Source organism: Oenanthe melanoleuca, chromosome 7, assembly GCF_029582105.1.
Source record: "Oenanthe melanoleuca isolate GR-GAL-2019-014 chromosome 7, OMel1.0, whole genome shotgun sequence".
In the NCBI taxonomy this organism is placed as follows: Eukaryota; Metazoa; Chordata; class Aves; order Passeriformes; family Muscicapidae; genus Oenanthe; species Oenanthe melanoleuca.
In genome coordinates, this window is record NC_079341.1 from 28,238,381 (window position 1) to 28,257,596 (window position 19,216).

Below are 19,216 nucleotides of genomic sequence, written 5' to 3' on the forward strand. Positions count from 1 at the left end.
AGTTTTTACATATTCCACATTTATCATCATTGCTGCCAGAGAAACAAGATCAGGGTGGAACAAGTTGTGCTGGGGCAGATTTAGGTTGGATGTCAGGAAAAAGTTCTTCACTCAGAGGGCTGGCTGTGCACTGGAACAGGCTCCCCAGGGAAGCAGTCATAGCAGCAAGCCTGACAGTATTCATAAAGCATTTGGACAACGCTCTCAGGCACATGGTGTGACTCTGGGGGATGTCCTGTGCAGGCCAGGAGCTGGACTCGATGATCCTGGTGGGTCCCTTCCAATTCAGGCTATTCAGTGATTCTCAGTCCCTTTGTACACTCCTGCCTCTTGCCTTTGCCTATTAGAACAACCCCGTTTGAAAAAGCAGCATCTGTTACTCATGTCCTGCACAAAGCCCAGGGTGACAAGTTTCTGCTCCAGGCTTGATGCCCTAGGTGCCTGTAATGCAAGCACTGGTGAAAAAACACCTTGGTGTCCTCTGCAGCTTCTTGTGGCACTGGGGAAGCTGGGACCTGATGTAGTACTGGCTCCTGGAGAGAACAGTGAGCCTGGTACCAGTGACCCATCAGCAGCAATGAAGCACCTGGAGCCATCTCCTCTGGTTCCTGGCACACTGATGAACCACTGGCCACAGGTATTTGTTATGGGGATTTAATAAATTTTATTCACTGTACAAGCAAAACTTAAGACTTTTGGCCCCCATACCAATACTTGGCTTTCCAGCTCTAGGTTAAATTGATTTCAACACATTTGATTTCAACAGTCAGCAATTTTAAGTGGTTAGAAAACTAGTAAAAAGCATAGTAAAAAGCAAAAAAAGACCAAAGGGTCAGGTTCCAGCACTGTCACAGAAGGAGTGATGGGATGGGTGCAAATGCACAGCCAGAGGTTTTTGGCTCTACTGAGACACCTGACTCGCAGGTTCATGTTATTTCACACCACCTTCCCTAGAAAAGGCTTCCCTTAGCCACAGTTACCCTACAGTTCTTGCTCATATGGACACACCAACCCATGGTAAAATTTTAGCAGTAACCTAACTATGTAAAGAAAGCATTGGAAGATTTTTTTTCTTAATCATACAACCAAGTAAATTAATATCCAATACATTCAGAGGAGACAAGGGCTTTTCAAAGTTGGGGATGCTGCAAAGCAGCAGGGTTATTGCATAAAAAACAAGTCAATCCATGTCTGTAATGTCAAGTTCATTGAAGCTCACTTGTTAAAAACCAATGCTAAATGTTCAAAGAAGTTTACACAAACACAAGCCATTAAATACAACTGGTTCTTTTATTGAAAACTGCTCTAACATAATTCGTTATAAGATTGTCTTACACAGAGTGTAAGAAGGCATCAGAATGCAACACTGAAAGGTCCATGGCTGCATCATCCCTTCCAATTCCCCACCAGCAATTACAAAGGCCCCAAGGCTGGGTGGAAAAGCTGATACAGTACAAAGACTCACTATGTAATCTAAAAGAGGACTGCAGTACAGTATTGTGCTTGAGTGTTAATACATTTAGCTGCTCCAAGTGTAAACAAGATTCAGGGGGATCATAAATTTCCAGAGATTGCTTAAATCAAGACAGAATTTAGTTTGACACAATTATTTATTATTTGTGTTACGTGTTTTGTTACAGGTGTTTCTATCCTACATAAAGCTGAAAGACAGGCAATTGTGGCTGCAATCAAAATTATTACCTAGTGAAAGTGATAAGGTATGCTGGGTAAGCCTGAATGTCATTAAAAATTATGAACATGGATGGCTGGTTCACGTTATCAGTTGAACTATCAAACAGATCTACAGAGTTGCTAGCATTTTTTAGTGCTGGAGTAATGGATCCTTTTTTCCCCAGAGAATATTCTCCAACAAGGACTCGGGCCAAGTACATGTACTTCTTCCCATTCACGTCTGGTTTAGAGTAGAGGTCCTGGGCAGAATAGCTGGCGTTAACAGCAAAGTATGTTCCATTTCCAAAGTTTGCAGCTGTAGTCAGAAAAGCAAAGGTTTGTGAGTGCCTCAGTAGCAGCAATTCCTTATCTGCCACCGTCAGAGCCAGTGAATCTGAACAACTCTGCTCTGTGTTTGCAATAGGGAGATGCATCAAAATAATTAGTTTTGCATTCAAGGTAGCCCTTTACATGGCATGGCAAATCAATCCTAGCCCTACACAGGAAAACAAGAGTTGTTTTGAAAGTTACATTACCGTGCATTCCAGCATAGCTCCGGTTAAATCCATGGTGGTTAATTAATTGTAATGACTCCTGACTCGTCCCATGAAACAGAAGCCTCTCATTATTTCTGTTATCATTTTTTTTATCCATTTCACACTTTTTTATTTGGTAGTTTTTCCAGAAATATTGGTTCTGTACCCTTTCAATCTGTGAAGTTTGAAAGTAAGACCGAAAGAAAGAAAGAGAGTAAGTAGGTTGGTGTCATGAAAAAAATCAGCATATCAATCATTCAATCTGCTTCCAAGATTCCCCTCCTAGTTCCAATGCACATATACCAGATGATGAAATAAGTTAGTCAAATCCTTACAAACTTTGGCACAGCAGACATCAGAATCCAGCCCAAACCATGAGACAAACACTTCCTGGGAAACAACACAGGAGCTTTTCACAGGTTTCCAGGCCAGAGATGCCTGCTGGGCCAGTACAGCAAATGTGGCTTCTGTGGGCAAAAGATGTGCTCTGCTACAGAAAAAAACATTCCCTGGAGCTTAAGAAGTGACTGCTTAAGAGCTGCTCCAAATATAACAACTGCAGAATTAAACTGATTAAAGCTGAATAAAGTTAGTGACAGCCAGAAAGGCTTGTCCAGCTTTAGAAATCCCAGGGGAATTTCTTTATTTGTTGTTATCAGTGTCCTTCATCATTTGCCATCAAGTTAGTTATGCTCAGAAATGATGACTTTTGTTTTACCTTTTCAATTTTGAATGACTGACAGGTCTGCAGAAACCTTTCTTGCACATCTTTATACTCTCTTGAGTCTGGTTTTAGTTCCACTATTTTGACTCGCTCATTTTCCATAGGGTCCCATGTTGGAGGGAGCCCTATTGACTTTTGATCTGCAGAAGAAACACAATCAATCATATTCACCCAAATCCCCTGCTTAAAATTAAACATGATCTGCTACAAATCCTTCTAGAAATCCATACATCTTGATTATGGATGACTCAGAAAAAGGTATCTCCTTCTATTGCAAAGAACCAGTAGTAAATGGAAGAGTGTACGGCTCAAGAACAGAGGTGAGCCAAGATGTACAATGACAATTTCTACAAGAAAATGATTGCTAGTAAACCTGTTAAGAACATCAGAATGCACTACTCTCTTTTCAAAATATTTAAATAGCTGCAAGGTTCTTTTATTTCCCAGTTTGGTTCCTTTATACATTCTCCAGAAAAGCACTTGCACAAAGCTCCTAACATATATTTCAAATATTGTCCTCATTCCCTTCTCCTTTCTCTCACTGGATGCAACCAGGTTTTCACATGGGAACACGTGAAAAATGCTTTTACTTACCTTCAGATTTGTCAATCCGTATAATGGGTATCTGTCCTCCATGGGCATCCACAGCAGCCTTACGATCCAAATCCACTGTGTATAGTCTCTCACCAATCGTGACTTCAATAGTTTTCTGCCCTCCCTGGTAAGCATTTTCCAAATCCATATTTGTGAGACTGTTGAAGGGCACATAAGAATCCTTTTCAGAGTATTTCCATTCAATTGAATTTTGTAAATGTTTTGCCTCAGTCTCCTTAGCAGTTTTTACCCTGAGGATCATTTTGTGAACATCTACAGAAGCCTGGCAGACATCTTTTGTAATCCCTGAAATTTCAATAGAGGTACTCTTCAAATCAAGATAAATTCTAAATTTCTTTTGTAGGTCATCCAGTTCTTCCTCCTCTTCTTCACCGAAATGAGAGATACACTCATCTACAATTTCTGTTGTAGACTGTTCTTTTAAAATTGCACTTTTCAGCCACTTTTCAGCTTCTTCCACTTCTTTTTTATTTTCACCACAAATCTGCACAACAGCCAGGTCGATTTTCTTTTCCATAACCCTTTTGTCTTTTTCTTTTGGGGAATGTTTCTCAGAGCTCCAGAGTGCTACATTGAAATACATAAATATTGTCATTAATATTAATCCTTATAGATTGGTCTATAACTGCACTTAAGTGATATCTACTTACATTTACCCATTTGAAGTGCCTTGGAAACAAATGATTTGATTCGTGTTGCAGTAGAGTTTTCTCTTTTCTGCATGCTTGCTTGGAACACACCCACCAGATGTGGCTGAAAGATGACAACTTTAACAGTTTTCACAAACGTAGCAGGATTCCTTTTTGCAAAGTCAGTTACTGCATCTATGATGCTGTCAGCTGCTTCAGCTGGATTGCGGCGTGCCTCTCCTAAAAAAAGTTGCAGATATTTTGCTCTGAAAAATGCTAATAACTGTTACAGATGATTAAAACATCTTTAAAAGAACAGCTATGAACATACCCACAATCACCTGGATCTCTGGTTGAGAGTAATGTCAGGCTGGCAATTAAGAAACATTTGTATGTATCAGGGAAAGAAAGTTGGGGACCACCTTTCCAGCAAGGGAAAAATGGAAGCTTCCTTTTACTGGCTTGGCAACTAAACAGGTTATGATGCAGATGATATGGCTTGGGTAACTAATAGGCCACTGCTGCTCAGTGGCCCAGTAGTCCATTCCTTGCTCAAAATGCAAGCCTGGTTTTATTAATTCAAGAGGTTCCCATGCGCATGGGGTGCAGTTCTGGATCCTCTGACTCCAGGGATTTCTACCAAACCAACTGAAAATAACAAGACAAGGAAAAGGGACAATTTGGGTTTTTGTCAGGTTTGTGTTCCATCTGTATCAACCCTACTTGTGCAGCTGCTGGCTGTTCCACCATCTACTGATTTCAGCAGTGGAGAAGTAGGTCCCTGGCTATTCTCTGATGAGTTGCCCACACATACCAGGATGCAGTTTCTTTAGCAAGCACAGACATACCTTTGAATCCTTGTTAGTAAGGAAGTGCTGGCTTTAGAAAACTCATGCTCTTTGTGTACTAGATCACTGTAAGGAGTGAAGCTTTCTAGCTTTTATAAGTCTCTAATAAGATTTTTAAAGACTGCGTATTTCCAAATGTATTTTCACCAAATAATAACCTCTCCAGATAAATCAAACTCATCACTTGAGATCAGCAGAATCACATGCAATGAACCCTTTTCAGAAAAGGGAGACACAGACCTGTTCCAATTGCTGGGAGGGCAACGGAGGTGTACTGCTGCAATTCACACTCCTGGAGCACCTGGGAAACCAGGGACCTGATATCATCCTGGGCAACAACATGAATTATATTTTTGCATGGCAGGTTTCCTGCCTGGGTGATGATGTATTTGCTGTTAGTTTGCTGGGCTGAAATATAAATAGGAGAAAATGATCAACAATTATCTCCATTATAGATGTGTACAGTCCTCATTAGGAAATAAGAAACGGTGACAAATATGTCCCAGGATAAGCTTTGTGTCTTCTTCCATAAACTGAGCAATGCCTTCACTCAATTTTCAATTTTCACTTCCAAGGCACAAGAACTCAGTTTCTTTTTGTAAAATACTTGCCTCCTTTGGCAAATTTCGTGTGTGCCTTTAGTTGTCAGGTTTACTCAGCAAACTTGGAGAACTTCATGCAGACTGGCACTCTGGTCTTCACACACACAAACACACACACAAATGTGCCGTCTACCTGCAGACCACCTACCCCAAAATTACCTCTTGGCCTGTGCAACAGAAGCTTGTTTACCTTGTATCTCTTCCACATAATTCTTTTCTTTTGGTTGGTCTTCTAAGCTGATGTCCATACCTGCATATTTCCCTCATCTTCTGGTGTTTTAAACCACATGCTCATCCATCTTTACTCCTCTTTTATTACAGTTCTGTCCAACAGCTATATTTGGCCTACAAATAAATGCCTCTTCTGAGGCAGGAATCCAGCTTCACACTACTGAAAAGCAGTCACCCAGAGGATGTGGTACTGAGCTACTAGTTAGGCCAACAGCAAACATCTTCTCACTGAGAAATAACAAAAGGAGTTGCAGCTACACAGTTGTTTCCACTGAGAGATGGTTTCTCTATTAACATTTCTGCCAGTATCTCCCCTTGCTCATGGCTCTGTTTGATGTTGACTCTGTTTTTATCATGGAAATCTTTATTGGAATAAGAGGATGCAATAACTAATAAATTTGGATCTATATGTATACTTAGAAGCTGTCTCCTCTTGAAGATTTTTCTTTTCCTTCCCTCATTAGATGTTTCATAAATATCACATTAACTGATTAAAAACAAATTGCTGTAACATAGTGCATAATATAGATGGAACTACAGTAGTCAGTACTGAGAAAGTATTCCAGGAGATTCTCTGTCATGCATTAACATTTTTGGAAAGGTCAGAAATGTTGTACCATACCTAGTGCAGCACATTCATCTTCAACTGCTTTTCCAGCACCTTTCAGAATTGCACTGGAGACACCTTAAATGAGAAGAGCAACATGAATCCACTTTTACTGCTGTTAAAGTCCTATCTGAGGCAGAACTGTATGCCTCACCACATATAAAACATCTCAATCCTGATAACATTATATATTATAAATGAAAAACACAGTAGCCAAAATTTTAGCCTTATATGCTTTTCAATTCAAATTGATGTTTTCAGTATCTAACAAGTTTCACTAAGGTCAAAACCTCACTGCAGTTTGTCTCCTCCTGTAGTCTGACAGGTGTTCTGTACAAAGATTTTATATACACATATAAAAAATATTAGTATCCCTTTCTGCAACAGAGTCTTAAACACGCTGTCCTGTAACATAGATTAACAGGTGAATAAAGTTTCAGACACTTCCTTGTTGAACTTTTGTACACTAAGAGCAAAACTGAAACTACACTGTCAAACAAACAAACAGGTTTAAAGCATTGAAGAAAAATAGATTAATAAGTAACATAGATTAACAAGTGAATAAAGTTTCAGACACTTCCTTGTTGAACTTTTGTACACTAAGAGCAAAACTGAAACTACACTGTCAAACAAACAAACAGGTTTAAAGCATTGAAGAAAAATAGATTAATAAGTAACATAGATTAACAAGTGAATAAAGTTTCAGACACTTCCTTGTTGAACTTTTGTACACTAAGAACAAAACTGAAACTACACTGTCAAACAAACAGGTTTAAAGCATTGAAGAAAAGTACTTGCTGCTCTTCTTTCCCAACCCTTCCAAACACACATACTTTTCCACACATAGTATCAATTAAAATACCTCTTTTCAGGTTGAAGGTTAGGTTTGTTATGTTTACAATGGCATCTCCCTCCTCCTTGGTAATATCACCTTCTGCCACCCGGAACACGAGGGAGCCAATTGTCACTTCAAGCACGTTGTGTGCTGAGGTTGAAGAGATAGCAGAAAAAGCTGCAGGGAAAGAAACACAGACCCTGAGCAGAAGGGAGTGATGATGTAAAAGATAAGGCACTTTTATTTGGGTACAATGCCTACAGAGACCACACTTTGGCTACAGCCAGTCTGTGCAAAGAATTGCCTGCTATGCTAAATGAAAATCATTCCTTCTTACAGGAGTCTCAACCTGCAATCATTCCCATCATTTCTATCATGGCAGGATGACAGGGAAAATGTGACACTTGGTATGCAGACACTACTTAGTTATATTTCACCATTGCAAAACTCCAATGTAAGAGAGCAGCAAACTTTCCAAGTCTCACTCCCTTGCTGCTGTGTCTCACAGAGTTTCCAGGCAGGTTCTCTACTTCTTGAGAAGGTGGAACTTTTTACCCATGTGTTATTTGTAAAATCATAATTAAGTTTTCAACATGTAACTTATTTTTCTACAGGCTGCAGTTCCATTCAGATGGATAATACCAAAGACATTTTGCTATTCACCTGAACACGTAAAAGATTTAAGAGTATTTCAACACACATAAGCAGGGTCTCACCTGCCTTCCCAGGACAGAGGAAGACACTGACTCATTCACAGTTTAATCTACTGCTGCAGGAATAAAAGAAAAAGCACTGCTTATACCCTTGACATCTTAGAGCTTCTGCTGTTCCAATTTGCAGGGGTGCTATCCAGATAAGGAATCACAGGAACACTTTTTTTCTGCATCCCTAACACTACTTCAGACATAACAAACACTCAGCCTGGAAATACTGCCTTTACAGCAGCCACTCAGATTTTGGGAATGACATGCTCATCAGGCAAGCACCTAAATATCCATAATGAATGAATTCCCTGGAACACTTGGAAAAAAAAAATCAGTAGGCACACAGCTTCTGTGAATAAACCTTACCCAGGCTTTGGCTAGTGTCATTTGAAGAAGGCTTCTGCCCTTTAACAGCCACAGACCTGTTTTCCAGTTCATCTGAAAATTCCTAGAGAATGAAATTACAATCAATCCCTGTAGAATCTTCACACAGTAGAAATAAAGGTTTGAAAAGCAAAGCTAAAAAACATTTTAAAAGAGCTAAATGCAAATTACTTCACATCATCTGCCACGACACTGATGGCAAGTCCTGACAGATGTTGTTCTCAGAGAGCAAGGCACACAAGAATCACAAATAACTGAGTCAAAGCCCTAGTCAGCATTCCACAGGGATACAGCAGCAGAAGGCATCCTTACAGTGAGTGAGCAGCTCACACTAGCTCAGCTCTTACAGGTAATGCCACCCTTCTCTGTGCACAACAGCTCGGGCATTGACACGGCAGCCTTCAAGTTTAGCCTTCCAAAATGTAACAGCTCTTGCACAAAGTACAGAAGGCAACAGATGTAGAAACACTTATCTGGACATCAATTCACAGTGTGACTGCTCTCTTTCAATGTGAAATGAGTAACCTGAGTATGGATATAGAAAATTTATGCTAATGGGACACTGAAGAGAGGCGGATGAGGAATACCTATATGTTTGTACTGGAGGAGTTTACCAGCACAGCAATCCTAGCACAGTAATTCCTCCTAGAAAGACACCAGCACTCCATTAAAAGCACACCTTTTTTCCAAGGGTGCAAGGCACTGAAGCAGGAGTTACAGCAAACTTATCTGACCTACAGACTGAAGAATTAGGTGAGTTCATTAGCTAAAGAGTAATTACACTTTTGTATCTATCACTCCCAGGAAACAGAAAAGGACAGGAAGGGAGCAGGACTGTTCTCAGTATGTGGGTAACCATGGCGGGGGTAGAACAAAAAGAGAACTTTCAGTATAGATGAGAGAGACTGTCAGCAAACCTTTTCTTTAGTATAAGAACAAGCGCCTTGTGGCTTCTCTGAAGACCATCAGATAGCCAAGTATCATGAGACAGACTCAGATATCCCATAATATAATAGAGAGAGGAAACCACAGTAACTCACCTGAATATTAGCTGTGTCTTTTGTGTGCAACAGAAAGTGAACTTCTTCAAGAGAATTTACTCTGTTTTCACTACTGAATTCAAATACTTTGTCAAACAATAACTTAGCAACAACAGATCTTGGAAATCCCAAATTCCCTGTCCCAATTGCTGGAAAAGTAATTGATTTCAAAGACATCTCTTCAGCAATCTCCAGGCATTTTGTGATTATGTCACCCAACACCTGCAAAGCACAATTATTATTTCAGTTATTGGAGATAATTTTTTCCCAGTATGTGTAATGTAACATTTTCCCTTTCTGCTATCTCTTGGCATTAAAATACAATTAATTCCATACATAAGGAATTCACAAGGAATTTATTAGTCAACAAGGGATCAGCCCACAGTTAAAAAAGAAAAAGTCAAACTCTCTCATCTTCTATGACATTGTCCCCCATTTCAAAGGAAAAGTGAACTTTAAACACACTATAAGTCCCAGACAAATTCAGGCAAATAAAAACCCTTTTACCTTTGCAGGTCTGTTTTCCTGGGACCACCCAGGTACCACAGCATGAAGCACAACATTGCAATCCAGATTGTAGCCTTTAGTTTTCAAAACAGATCCTTCCTCAGCTGTTCTTCCTCCACCTTCTTTTTGCAAGCCTGCCTGAAGCATTGGCCCTGCCTTGCTTAGCAAATCTTTACCAAGTGGCCCTTTGTCAAGCTGGAGATCTCTGCCAACGCTGACGACAACAATGGATGTCTAAAAACACACAAGCAAAAACTCTAGCTTGTAAGTATCAAAGTTTAATTTTGCATTGGATGATCAAATACAGCCTGCCTGATGGTTTACAAAGTAAATTTTTGGGACAGCAACTGGAGTGAACAAAGTTTTGGAATAAAGCAGAAATTATGCTCAATTCTAATATCACGAACCTGCCCAAAGAAACACAAAACTGAGTTAACAATGAAATTAATTTCAACCTAATGAGAGAAAAATACCAATTCTGCTTTCATTGCTTATTCTTTCTACCTCCATTGGAAAAACATTTGTGCAAGTTTGTTCTCAAAGAGAGGCTTGCAGACCAAAATCTGAGTTCACCGAGGTAGGCAGAGCCTCCCAAGCATGGCTAGTTTAGGGGGACAAGCAGATGCTGAAGACAAACAAGACTAGGAGTAATCTAAGGAGAAAGAAGTGAAAAAAGCAGAAACTTACGAATGAGAGAAATACGAAGGACACTGACCATCATGTCAAACCCTATGTTTAGCTCCTCAGGAAGGGCCCCTATACACATTTTAACATATATTCTGCCCTGGCCAGCTGGAGGAGCTGCATGCACAAGCTGTGGGAGGCATCCACTCCTCAGAGGTTTTGCAGGCCCCTTTCAGGAAGTGTCCTGCACCAAATTGCTTTCGATACTGGTGATCCCATTAAAGTATCTATCAGCCAGCTAACAGAAATTCAATGCAGGAGGCAACTAGAAATCAATTAATGACACTGGTTCTCCACAGGAAGTGCAATACCAACTGCATGTTTCATGTCAGGGTTCACCAATGACATTGTTTTCATGTTTATTAGTTTTAAAAAAGACACAAAAGAACCCACTTGATATTTCAATGGGAGAAAATTTAGAAGACTTACTGTAGCATCTTTAATGTTTCCTGTTCGCAGCACGATGTCAAGGCCTTCCTGAGTTGTTATGACTGGGAAGTTCTTAATGCGCTTCTTCCGACTATGCTGAGGAACATGAGATGGCCTGCAGGCAGGTAAAGAACCTGGAAACACTTTTTTAAATGCCTTTCTGAAAGCCTGAATGTTATCCTTTGCAAAACCCACAAGATGAACCTCCTTCAAGCTGCTGTTCCCCTTGAACTCTTCCAAGGTCTCCATGACAGAGGACACAATCGAGTAAGTGCACACTTCCAGTGGGAAGCCAAAAATCCCTCCACTTATAGCAGGCAGAGCTATGGAACAATGGTTGTGTGCTTCAGCTAATTGCAGACATTTTTTCACTGTCTTTTTTAGCAACCAGGTGCACCTCTGTGACTCCTTCTCGTTCCACCTGGGCCCAACAGCGTGAATGACGTTCCTGCAGGGCAGGTTCCCGGCGCCCGTGATCACCGCGCAGCCGGGCTGCAGATTCCCGTGCTTGCTCACCAGCTCGTCACACTCCTGCTGCAGTGCTGGGCCAGCTGCTCGTGACAGGGCATCAGCAAGGCCACCAATGTGTCTCAGGTCTTCATTAGATGCATTCACCACAACATCAACAGGATGAGTGCACAAGTCAGCTTCATAAAGCGCTACTACAGTCCTACCCACGGTCACCTGCGTACAGAGCTTGCCTCTGTTACTGTGTACTTTCTGTTCTTCCAGCTGCTTTTCTGGCTGCTCTTCCAGTAGGACTAAACACTTGAACACTTGTTTTATATGGAGATCCAAAAAGTGTGCTTGTTCTTTTATATATGCCTTGGCTCCTGGCAATTCAATTACCACATGCTTAAAATGCAGGCCAGACAAAATTTGCTCAACTAAGCTGACTCCCTCCAGCACTTTTGCTTTTGGCCCACTCAAGGATATAACATCACAGTTTTTCTGTGTGCTAAAGTCAACTTTCACACCTTTTTCTTGTAAGGGAGCCAAAACATCAACCTTCTCTTTCTCAAAGAACTTTATGAGTGCCATCGGCTTTCCTTCAATGACCCTTTGCACCTGTGTGTTTTCATCTATAAAGCTGGAAAGTTCCTCAAAGGCTTTTGCTACTGCTTCAGAAAGACCAGCAATCACGATCTGAGTCTCTGCCTGAGTGACAGCTACAGCTCCATTAGAGCAGGTTGCCTTGGCTAGCATTTGCCATTCCTTCTTCTGGAGGATGGATTCATCGTCCAAAGGAATACTTTTGTGGGCCAGTTCTTTCCTTATTTCTTCCTCTGCTTTTAGGAGATCTTCAGGATCACTCGCTTTCAGGATGACCTCTCCTGCACTAAGCTCATAAAAGGCACTGATTTGTTTTGATACAAACAGGCTCTGTGACAGGGTTTCATTATCAATATGCTCTAAAAACTGAAGAATGTAAGGGTGGATATTTATTGTTTTCTTTGCCATTTTGTGTACATGATCAAGTATTTCTCCTTTTACTTTATAAACTTCCTCAGGCACTCCAGATAGGTTAATGCACTTCTGCACGTAATCATAAGTTATTCGCAGGTCTGGGAACTCTGTATGAAATTTTTCTTCAAGTCCAATAATCTGTAAAATTCCATATTCCCCTGGATTCACCGTCTGGACTTTCAGTTCAGTTCTTTGCTTTTCTCTTTCAATTTCTCTGGTGGCCTTTTGGATCAGAAGCTTCAGTTCTTGTTCAACCTTCTTCACAACTTCTTTTTCACCTACTAGAATATGTAAATCCTCAGAAATATGTGGGATCATCAGAACTTCGTCATGGAGAAAGCTGTTCTCAATGGCTTCCCACACCTCTGTGCTTACTTGACATTGAATTGCTTCATATTTTGATATGCTGTGTGAGAATGCTGTGGAAACTTTTTCTTTCCATGTCTTGACCAATCGAGATACTGATCTCTTCCGCTCAGAAAAAATAGCTGAAGGATGCAAAGTAACTTTTGGATCTGCACAGAGGGGCTCAGGCCACGTTGGCACACAATTACACTCTGCCATTTCATGATCTATTGCCTCAATTAAGCTACTATTTCCTTGCAAATAATTCCAGATATAAGGATCCAGAGGCAATGTAATTGGATCTGGCTTCTTTATCTGTGGCCCTTCCTTTCCATATAGAGCTGTTTCCAGTGAGGCATAGTAAGGATAGACAAAGATTGGTTTTTTGTTGAGTGAATGCTTCTTTGCCAGGATATTTGTTACATCTAAAACAAATAAACAAACAAGTTATAAATGTCAGCACTTAAAATCTTCTCTTTTAATTTTTTTTGTCATTGTTTGGGGGTTTTTAAACTATATTTTCTATGTAATAATGTTTGCTATTTTTAAGAACAGTTTAGATTAATTTGCTCCCCTTCCTACATAGAAAGAATTCCAAATTTTATAAGAATTACTTATTTTAAATGCCAGAAACTAAGTGGAAGAGAGACAGTCAAACACAACAGCATCTACCTCTGGGAGGAGCGTGCATAATCTCTTAGATTTATTTGAAGTGCCCAGCTCCACAGCTGTTTGGGCTATTACTCAGCAGTTCAAACCACAGCTCCTCTGTTTTCCCCCAAAAGACCATCTCTTTCCTTCACCTCCCCTTCATCTCTCTCCTTCACTGCAATGCCTCCAGCTTCTCCCTTGTCCTACACTTTTCACAGTCACTCATCTTTCTGCCACTGACTGGACAACCCATAGCACCTGCTCTCCAGCCAAAAAGCTGCTCAAGAAATTGTCCTGAGGTGAGCCAGACAGGACATGTTGCCATGAGCAGCTGGTGGTCAGGATGGCAGGTGGGGGGAAGTCCCCTGTGCCTGTGGGACTGTGAACTCAAACTGCAACCTGCACTCTGTAAGGATCAAGGCCTGGGTGAATTAAACTGTCTAGAAAATTAAAAATTCTAAGCCTTATGCCCAGCTGGTCCAAAACTGAAGTTTGCACTCCAGTTAGCATGAGACCTGTGGGCAAAGCACCAGATCTGCCATTTTACAAAGGCAAAGGAGGCATTTCTCTAGAAAATCCACATTTTCTTTAAATCTTCAAGTGAGAGGTTCTCAGAGAAGTGAGAGCTCTGCATTTCTGCATTACCTTTTGGGTTACCAAATGTAATGAGAGCTGCATCCTCATCAGGCAGCAGCTGAACATCCACTGTTTGTGCACCTCCGTACTTCTCGTTCTCAAAGTAGACGGTTATGTAGTGGCTGGGGGTGTTGGGTGGAATGTTTTCAGCCCTAACACTTTTTGTTTGCTCAAGGCACCGTGCAGTAATGTTTTGTTTCCTTGCTCTGGGGTTTTGATTCAGCTTTTTAGCAAATTCCTTTGCATCTAGAAAGAGAAAGGAGAAGTAAAAAGTAAAGATCAAATTCGGAGCTTGTTTTCTTACCATGTTATTAGCAGAATTATCACTGTGTGCACTGATCAAAGCACTGAATTACAAATTCAGCTCAGTGCTGCCCACAAAACTACTTCTTTCCACATATTCAGTATCTGTCACTTATTATTCCCCTCATGGTTGATCACAATTGTTGACTACAATGACCACAGCCAAAATTTGCCACTAGTTTTCCTACTGACTACCACTGGGATTCTTTAAGCCCAGCAGAAAACAAGATCAGGCTCATTTTTTGGCTATGGCTTGTACACAACTACTAAGACACAAGTTAACAGTTCAAATTGTCTCAGTTTTATGATAAATACATTCTCATTTTGGCTATTTCCCCCTGTTATCCTCACAATAAAAGAGTCCAATCACTTTTTCATCTGTCAAGGAAAAACAATTAGGTTTCTCAAAGATCTCCTTATTTCCTAAAGGCTACACCAAAAATTTAGGGCGGCAGCATGAACAGAGAGACAAATCATTTCTAAGGCAGAAAAACCTACACCTTCTCTGAAGGACAGCTTTTGGCAAGGACAGCTTTTACCATCAATCTCTTCTCAGACCAAGTACATCCTTCATTGCTTGTTTTAAGTTATAGTTTGGTTTTAGTCCTTCCTGTTGTGTTTGCTATCCAAACCAGAGCTAGCTCTCTTTCTGACTTGCACTGGTCTCTATACCTCACAGATAAAGGTTATGGCATTAACTTTATGGAGTAAATCCTGCTTTAAAAGGACATAATATCAGATCAAGCCTTAAAAATATGAAGCTTAATCTCACTCACACACACACACACACTCACACACACACACACACACATGTAGCTCATAAGAAAGAACTTCAACTCTGACTCCTTCTTACCAGTATTTCCAGTAAAAGTAACTACAGCAGCACATAACTCAGGTATCATTTCCACACTGAAGTCACCACCATCCTCTGACAAGCCACTGACATTCTCTACCAGCAGAACTAACATGCAATCTTTCATTGTCTCCTTCACATTTTCCAGCACAACTGCAGTGGGGAGCAGGGATTCTTCAGCGTTTTCCACTTGGCACAACTCCTGGGAAGTCTGCACTTGCCACGGCCTCACAACCAGATCAATATTTTTCAAGTGATGCTTTCTTTGCAAAACTTCTTGGGCATCTAGTCCCACAGAAAAAGAAAGATAACACAGCAGAGTAGAATGTTAAACAATACAAATAATACACCATTTCTGCTTGGAGCAATGCCCACAGAGAGATCCTGCACCAGCAAAGGCCTATTTTTAAAAGGGAGCTTAAGCAGTGTAATACCCATAACATACCTTGCTCATCCTGAAAGGTGATGATCACTTGCTCATCCTTTTTGACATAAGACTCAATGTTCCCCCCGCCAGACCTCCTTTTATTTTCAAAGTACATTTCCAAAATCTCATCTTCTATTTCCTCCCCAAAGGCAGTGGTTATTACTACAGCAGAATTCCCAGAGGTTGCTTTCTCTGCTTCCAATTTCTCACATGATTCTGAAATAAAAGATCATACCCTAATGCCTTAGGCAAAAGTTAAGAAAAAAACCAAGCTTCCCATCTTCCAAGCTTTCATGCTCACAAATCACACTTAAGGTCAGGGAGAAGAAGAGAGTAAGAATCCCAAACAAGTGAAGCATATCACAAGTGGGAGTTGCTGTATCAGCACGTAGGGAGGAAATGCTTCAGTTCACCAGGCAAGGACAGCAGAAGTAAAAGGCACAAAAGTTTCTCCACCAGCACTCAATGAGGGGAACCAGTGCTCACCACTCCCTGTTCCAGACATTGCTGTGGGTCACCTGGGGTCTGTAGCTGCTGGCTGCCCTGGCTGCTCAGGTGTACCTGGGGTACACAGCTCCCAATGCTCTGGCACAGGGCTGCCCCAGCAAGGCTGGCAGCAGCTGGGAAGGTGTGGGTAGGGACAGCCTTAGCCAGAACAAAGGCCAGCATCTGCTGCTGTTCCCTAAGGAACTGGTCTGAGGCAGCCAGTGAAGTGGGGGCTCTGAAGGGACTCACAGAAAGGAAAAAGTACATTTATTTATTTTAGCCTGGGATCACAATTCCTACACTATATTAGACAAACAACACAAGCCACGAGTGTGACCAGGACACTGCTGCAGCAGAGGGGTCCAAGAAACCAAAGGAACAAGAAAACAATGGTCACCACTGGATAAGTGACACACTTACCTGTCTTCTCCTGCTGAGTACACACAGGACTTTCCTTATTCTGGCAGATGGGAAGAGACACCTTGGGTTCATTAACTAGAGAAAAATGACAATGATTTCTCAGTTGCTGGGTACATCAAGAAGTAAATGGACACATTAATGTACACCCAGGAGCTAACACAGCTTGACATTTGACACTGTCAGAATCACAGATTCCTCTTTTTAAACCGTATGTTGAATTGGTTCTAGAACACTCTTAGCTCAAGAAGCCTTGGATATAATGTTAACACACAGCCATGCTGCATGAACCACCATGAGCAGGCCCTGCCAAGCACTGTGGCACTTTCCTCGCACAAAAAGCTGCTCTGAACATGAGAAGTGCTGAGCACGTCTGCCCTTGGCAGGGAAGTGCCTTTGAAAACTGGGACCTTTGGAAGAGCCTCTGTCAGGATGCACTTGACTCGGCATGACTCAAACTCAACTTCCTAGTTTGGAACAACAGGAAGTACAGCTGCATGAGAAAACGGAAGACAACGGTAAGATTGACCAAACTGCTGTTGCAGGCTCAGCCCTCACTGTGCAATCACCCCGCTGGCACAAGCAGGTACTTGGAAAGCAGAGCTCAGCGAGCTGTGTGTATTAGCCCCGTGTATAAGGATTACTTCTGTGTGTACTTATCGTCACATATTGACTAGCTGTGTATTGGCCGCGTGTGTGTCGGTCTGTCCGGTGCCTGGGATGTGGCTCGGGGGCTGCACCTCAGAATCACATCGTGTTTGGGATTCGCAAAGTGAAGGGGAGCGCTGCGGAGGAGAACCAAAGCGCTCCAGCGCCGTTCGCCCGGCCCGGCCGAGCAGGCGGCTCCGCCCGCTCCCCCATCCCCGCTCCCCGCGGGGCTCCCCGGGCCGGTGCCTCGCCAGCCCCGGAGCCCCCCGCCCTCCTGCCCAGCTCCTACCTGGCGCCTGGGTCCCGGCGGCCGCTCCCGCCTCCTGCACGGAACGAGAGGAGAGCGGTCACCGCGGTGCCTCCCCCGCCCGGACCCGCGCCCGCCTCACCCGCGCCCGCCTCACCTGCGCCGGGTCGCCGTCCGCGGGCAGCGCGGTGACCCGCAGCGACAGCCGCTCTCCGGACCCCCACACGAGCTCGTGGACCGGATGGTGCAGCACCCGCTCCCTCACTGCCAACACAACAGGCACCGGTCAGGGCGGTGCGGCCGCCCCCGCCCGCCCGAGCCGCGGGCATCGCCACCAGCGCCCCTCGCCCCGGCGCGGCCGCTCACCCTCGGGGCGGGCGAAGCAGACGATGATGTGCCCGGTGCCGGTGCCGGTGCCGGTCTGCAGCTCGCACTCGCCGCCTCCCGAGCGCTTCTGGCTCTGGAAGTAGCAGAGCAGCTTCTTCCTGAGCGCGGGGGGCGGCTCGGCGGGGCCCCAGTCCCCCCGCACCAGCAGCGGGAAGGCGCACGGCCGCTGCCCCTCCATGGCTACCCGGCTCTGCTCTCCCCTTCCCGCCGCTTTCGGTTTCGTTTCTCGGCGGCGAAAGCAGCGGTGCCTGGGGCTCCGCCCCGTGCCGGGAACTGGCCGCCTCCTCCGGCTCCATCGGGACTGCCGGGAGCCCCGGGCCGCGCCTCCCCACGGCGGCTGGACGGGCGCTCACCGCCCCGGAGCGCGCCGGGCTGCGCTGTGCCCTGTGCCTCCGCAGAGCCGGACAGGAACCAAGTGTCACAGTCTTTTCAGCCTCTGAACTTACAATGGTTAACCACTGGCTAACACTCGTTTTCTCTGCCTTACCCTTTCCAATGAAGTCATGATGCGAACTAAAATCACCGTTTTCATCATTCTTTGCCAGAGGTGCTTCCACAACTGTGGAAGTCTGCAATGGGAGTTTACTTCAGACCAACTTGTCAGCTAGCTGAGAAGTTTTCAACTGAGTGCTCAGAACTTTCCCTTGCAAAGGTTAGTTTAGTGCTGTGTATTTTACCCTTGCAGCCATTAAAATAGCAGATAAATGAAATTTTCCCCCCTAACTTCACTGAATGTTCATTGAAGAAATGCATAGATAACCAAATGTCATTAAAAATTATAACCATCCAGCTAAGCCTACATATTATCAGACACTGCTGAGTGACCCATGGGGATGCCTTTGTTTCTTGGTGGGCAACTGATTTATCTGTTATTTCCTAATGCACAGTCCTTGCCACAATTAGCCCAGGTACATGCTCTCCTCCCTTGCTGTAACCCTGAAAAAATTTCTGACTGTGACTGTAAATTGAGTACTTTTAATCCTAACCTGTACAACTATGATTAGAAAATAAAGGTCTGTACAGCTGGTTAAAGGCTTCAGGAGCTTTCCATGACAGTTACGAGGACTCTGCTGCACAATTCAGCCTGCAAACTTTGGCACAGACAAAATGGGAGCTGGTGAGTTACCCAAAAGGGGTCTGACATCAGTGAAGTGGCTTACCAGGACAGAAAGTGAAAGGAGAGACCAAAAGTAACTGAGATTTGATCCTCACATCTGTCTTGGTCTGGGATAGACTTAATTTCCTTCTCAGTAGCTGATACGGGGCTGTGTCATGGATTTAGTATGAGAACAATGTTGACAAG

General features: G+C 43.1%; 1 protein-coding gene across 1 annotated transcript; it reads right to left on the minus strand.

Moving 5' to 3' along the window:
• Positions 1-638: 638 nt before the first annotated feature.
• Positions 639-18,148, minus strand: LOC130255710 (protein mono-ADP-ribosyltransferase PARP14-like). Its single transcript, XM_056496676.1, has 19 exons — positions 17,893-18,148; positions 17,684-17,790; positions 17,569-17,602; positions 16,635-16,709; positions 15,747-15,944; positions 15,302-15,586; positions 14,155-14,391; positions 11,047-13,283; positions 9,934-10,167; positions 9,427-9,648; positions 8,369-8,450; positions 7,326-7,475; positions 6,479-6,541; positions 5,264-5,431; positions 4,197-4,415; positions 3,526-4,113; positions 2,926-3,071; positions 2,208-2,382; positions 639-1,987 (listed from the first exon to the last, which is right to left on the minus strand). The coding sequence occupies exons 1-19, from the start codon at positions 18,089-18,091 to the stop codon at positions 1,698-1,700; spliced, it is 5,709 nt and encodes a 1,902-aa protein (XP_056352651.1). The 5' UTR covers positions 18,092-18,148; the 3' UTR covers positions 639-1,697.
• Positions 18,149-19,216: the final 1,068 nt, after the last annotated feature.

Bases quoted from the DNA above. Each gene is read 5' to 3' on its own strand.
- LOC130255710 (XM_056496676.1), bottom strand. From the start codon at position 18,091: ATGGAGGGGCAGCGGCCGTGCGCCTTCCCGCTGCTGGTGCGGGGGGAC. The intron at 7,476-8,368 runs GTAAGGTTTATT...CTTTCCCTGCAG, and splicing joins TGACACTAGCCAAAGCCTGG to CTTTTTCTGCTATCTCTTCA. The intron at 2,383-2,925 runs GTAAAACAAAAG...CAAACTTCACAG, and splicing joins AGTCATTCAAAATTGAAAAG to ATTGAAAGGGTACAGAACCA.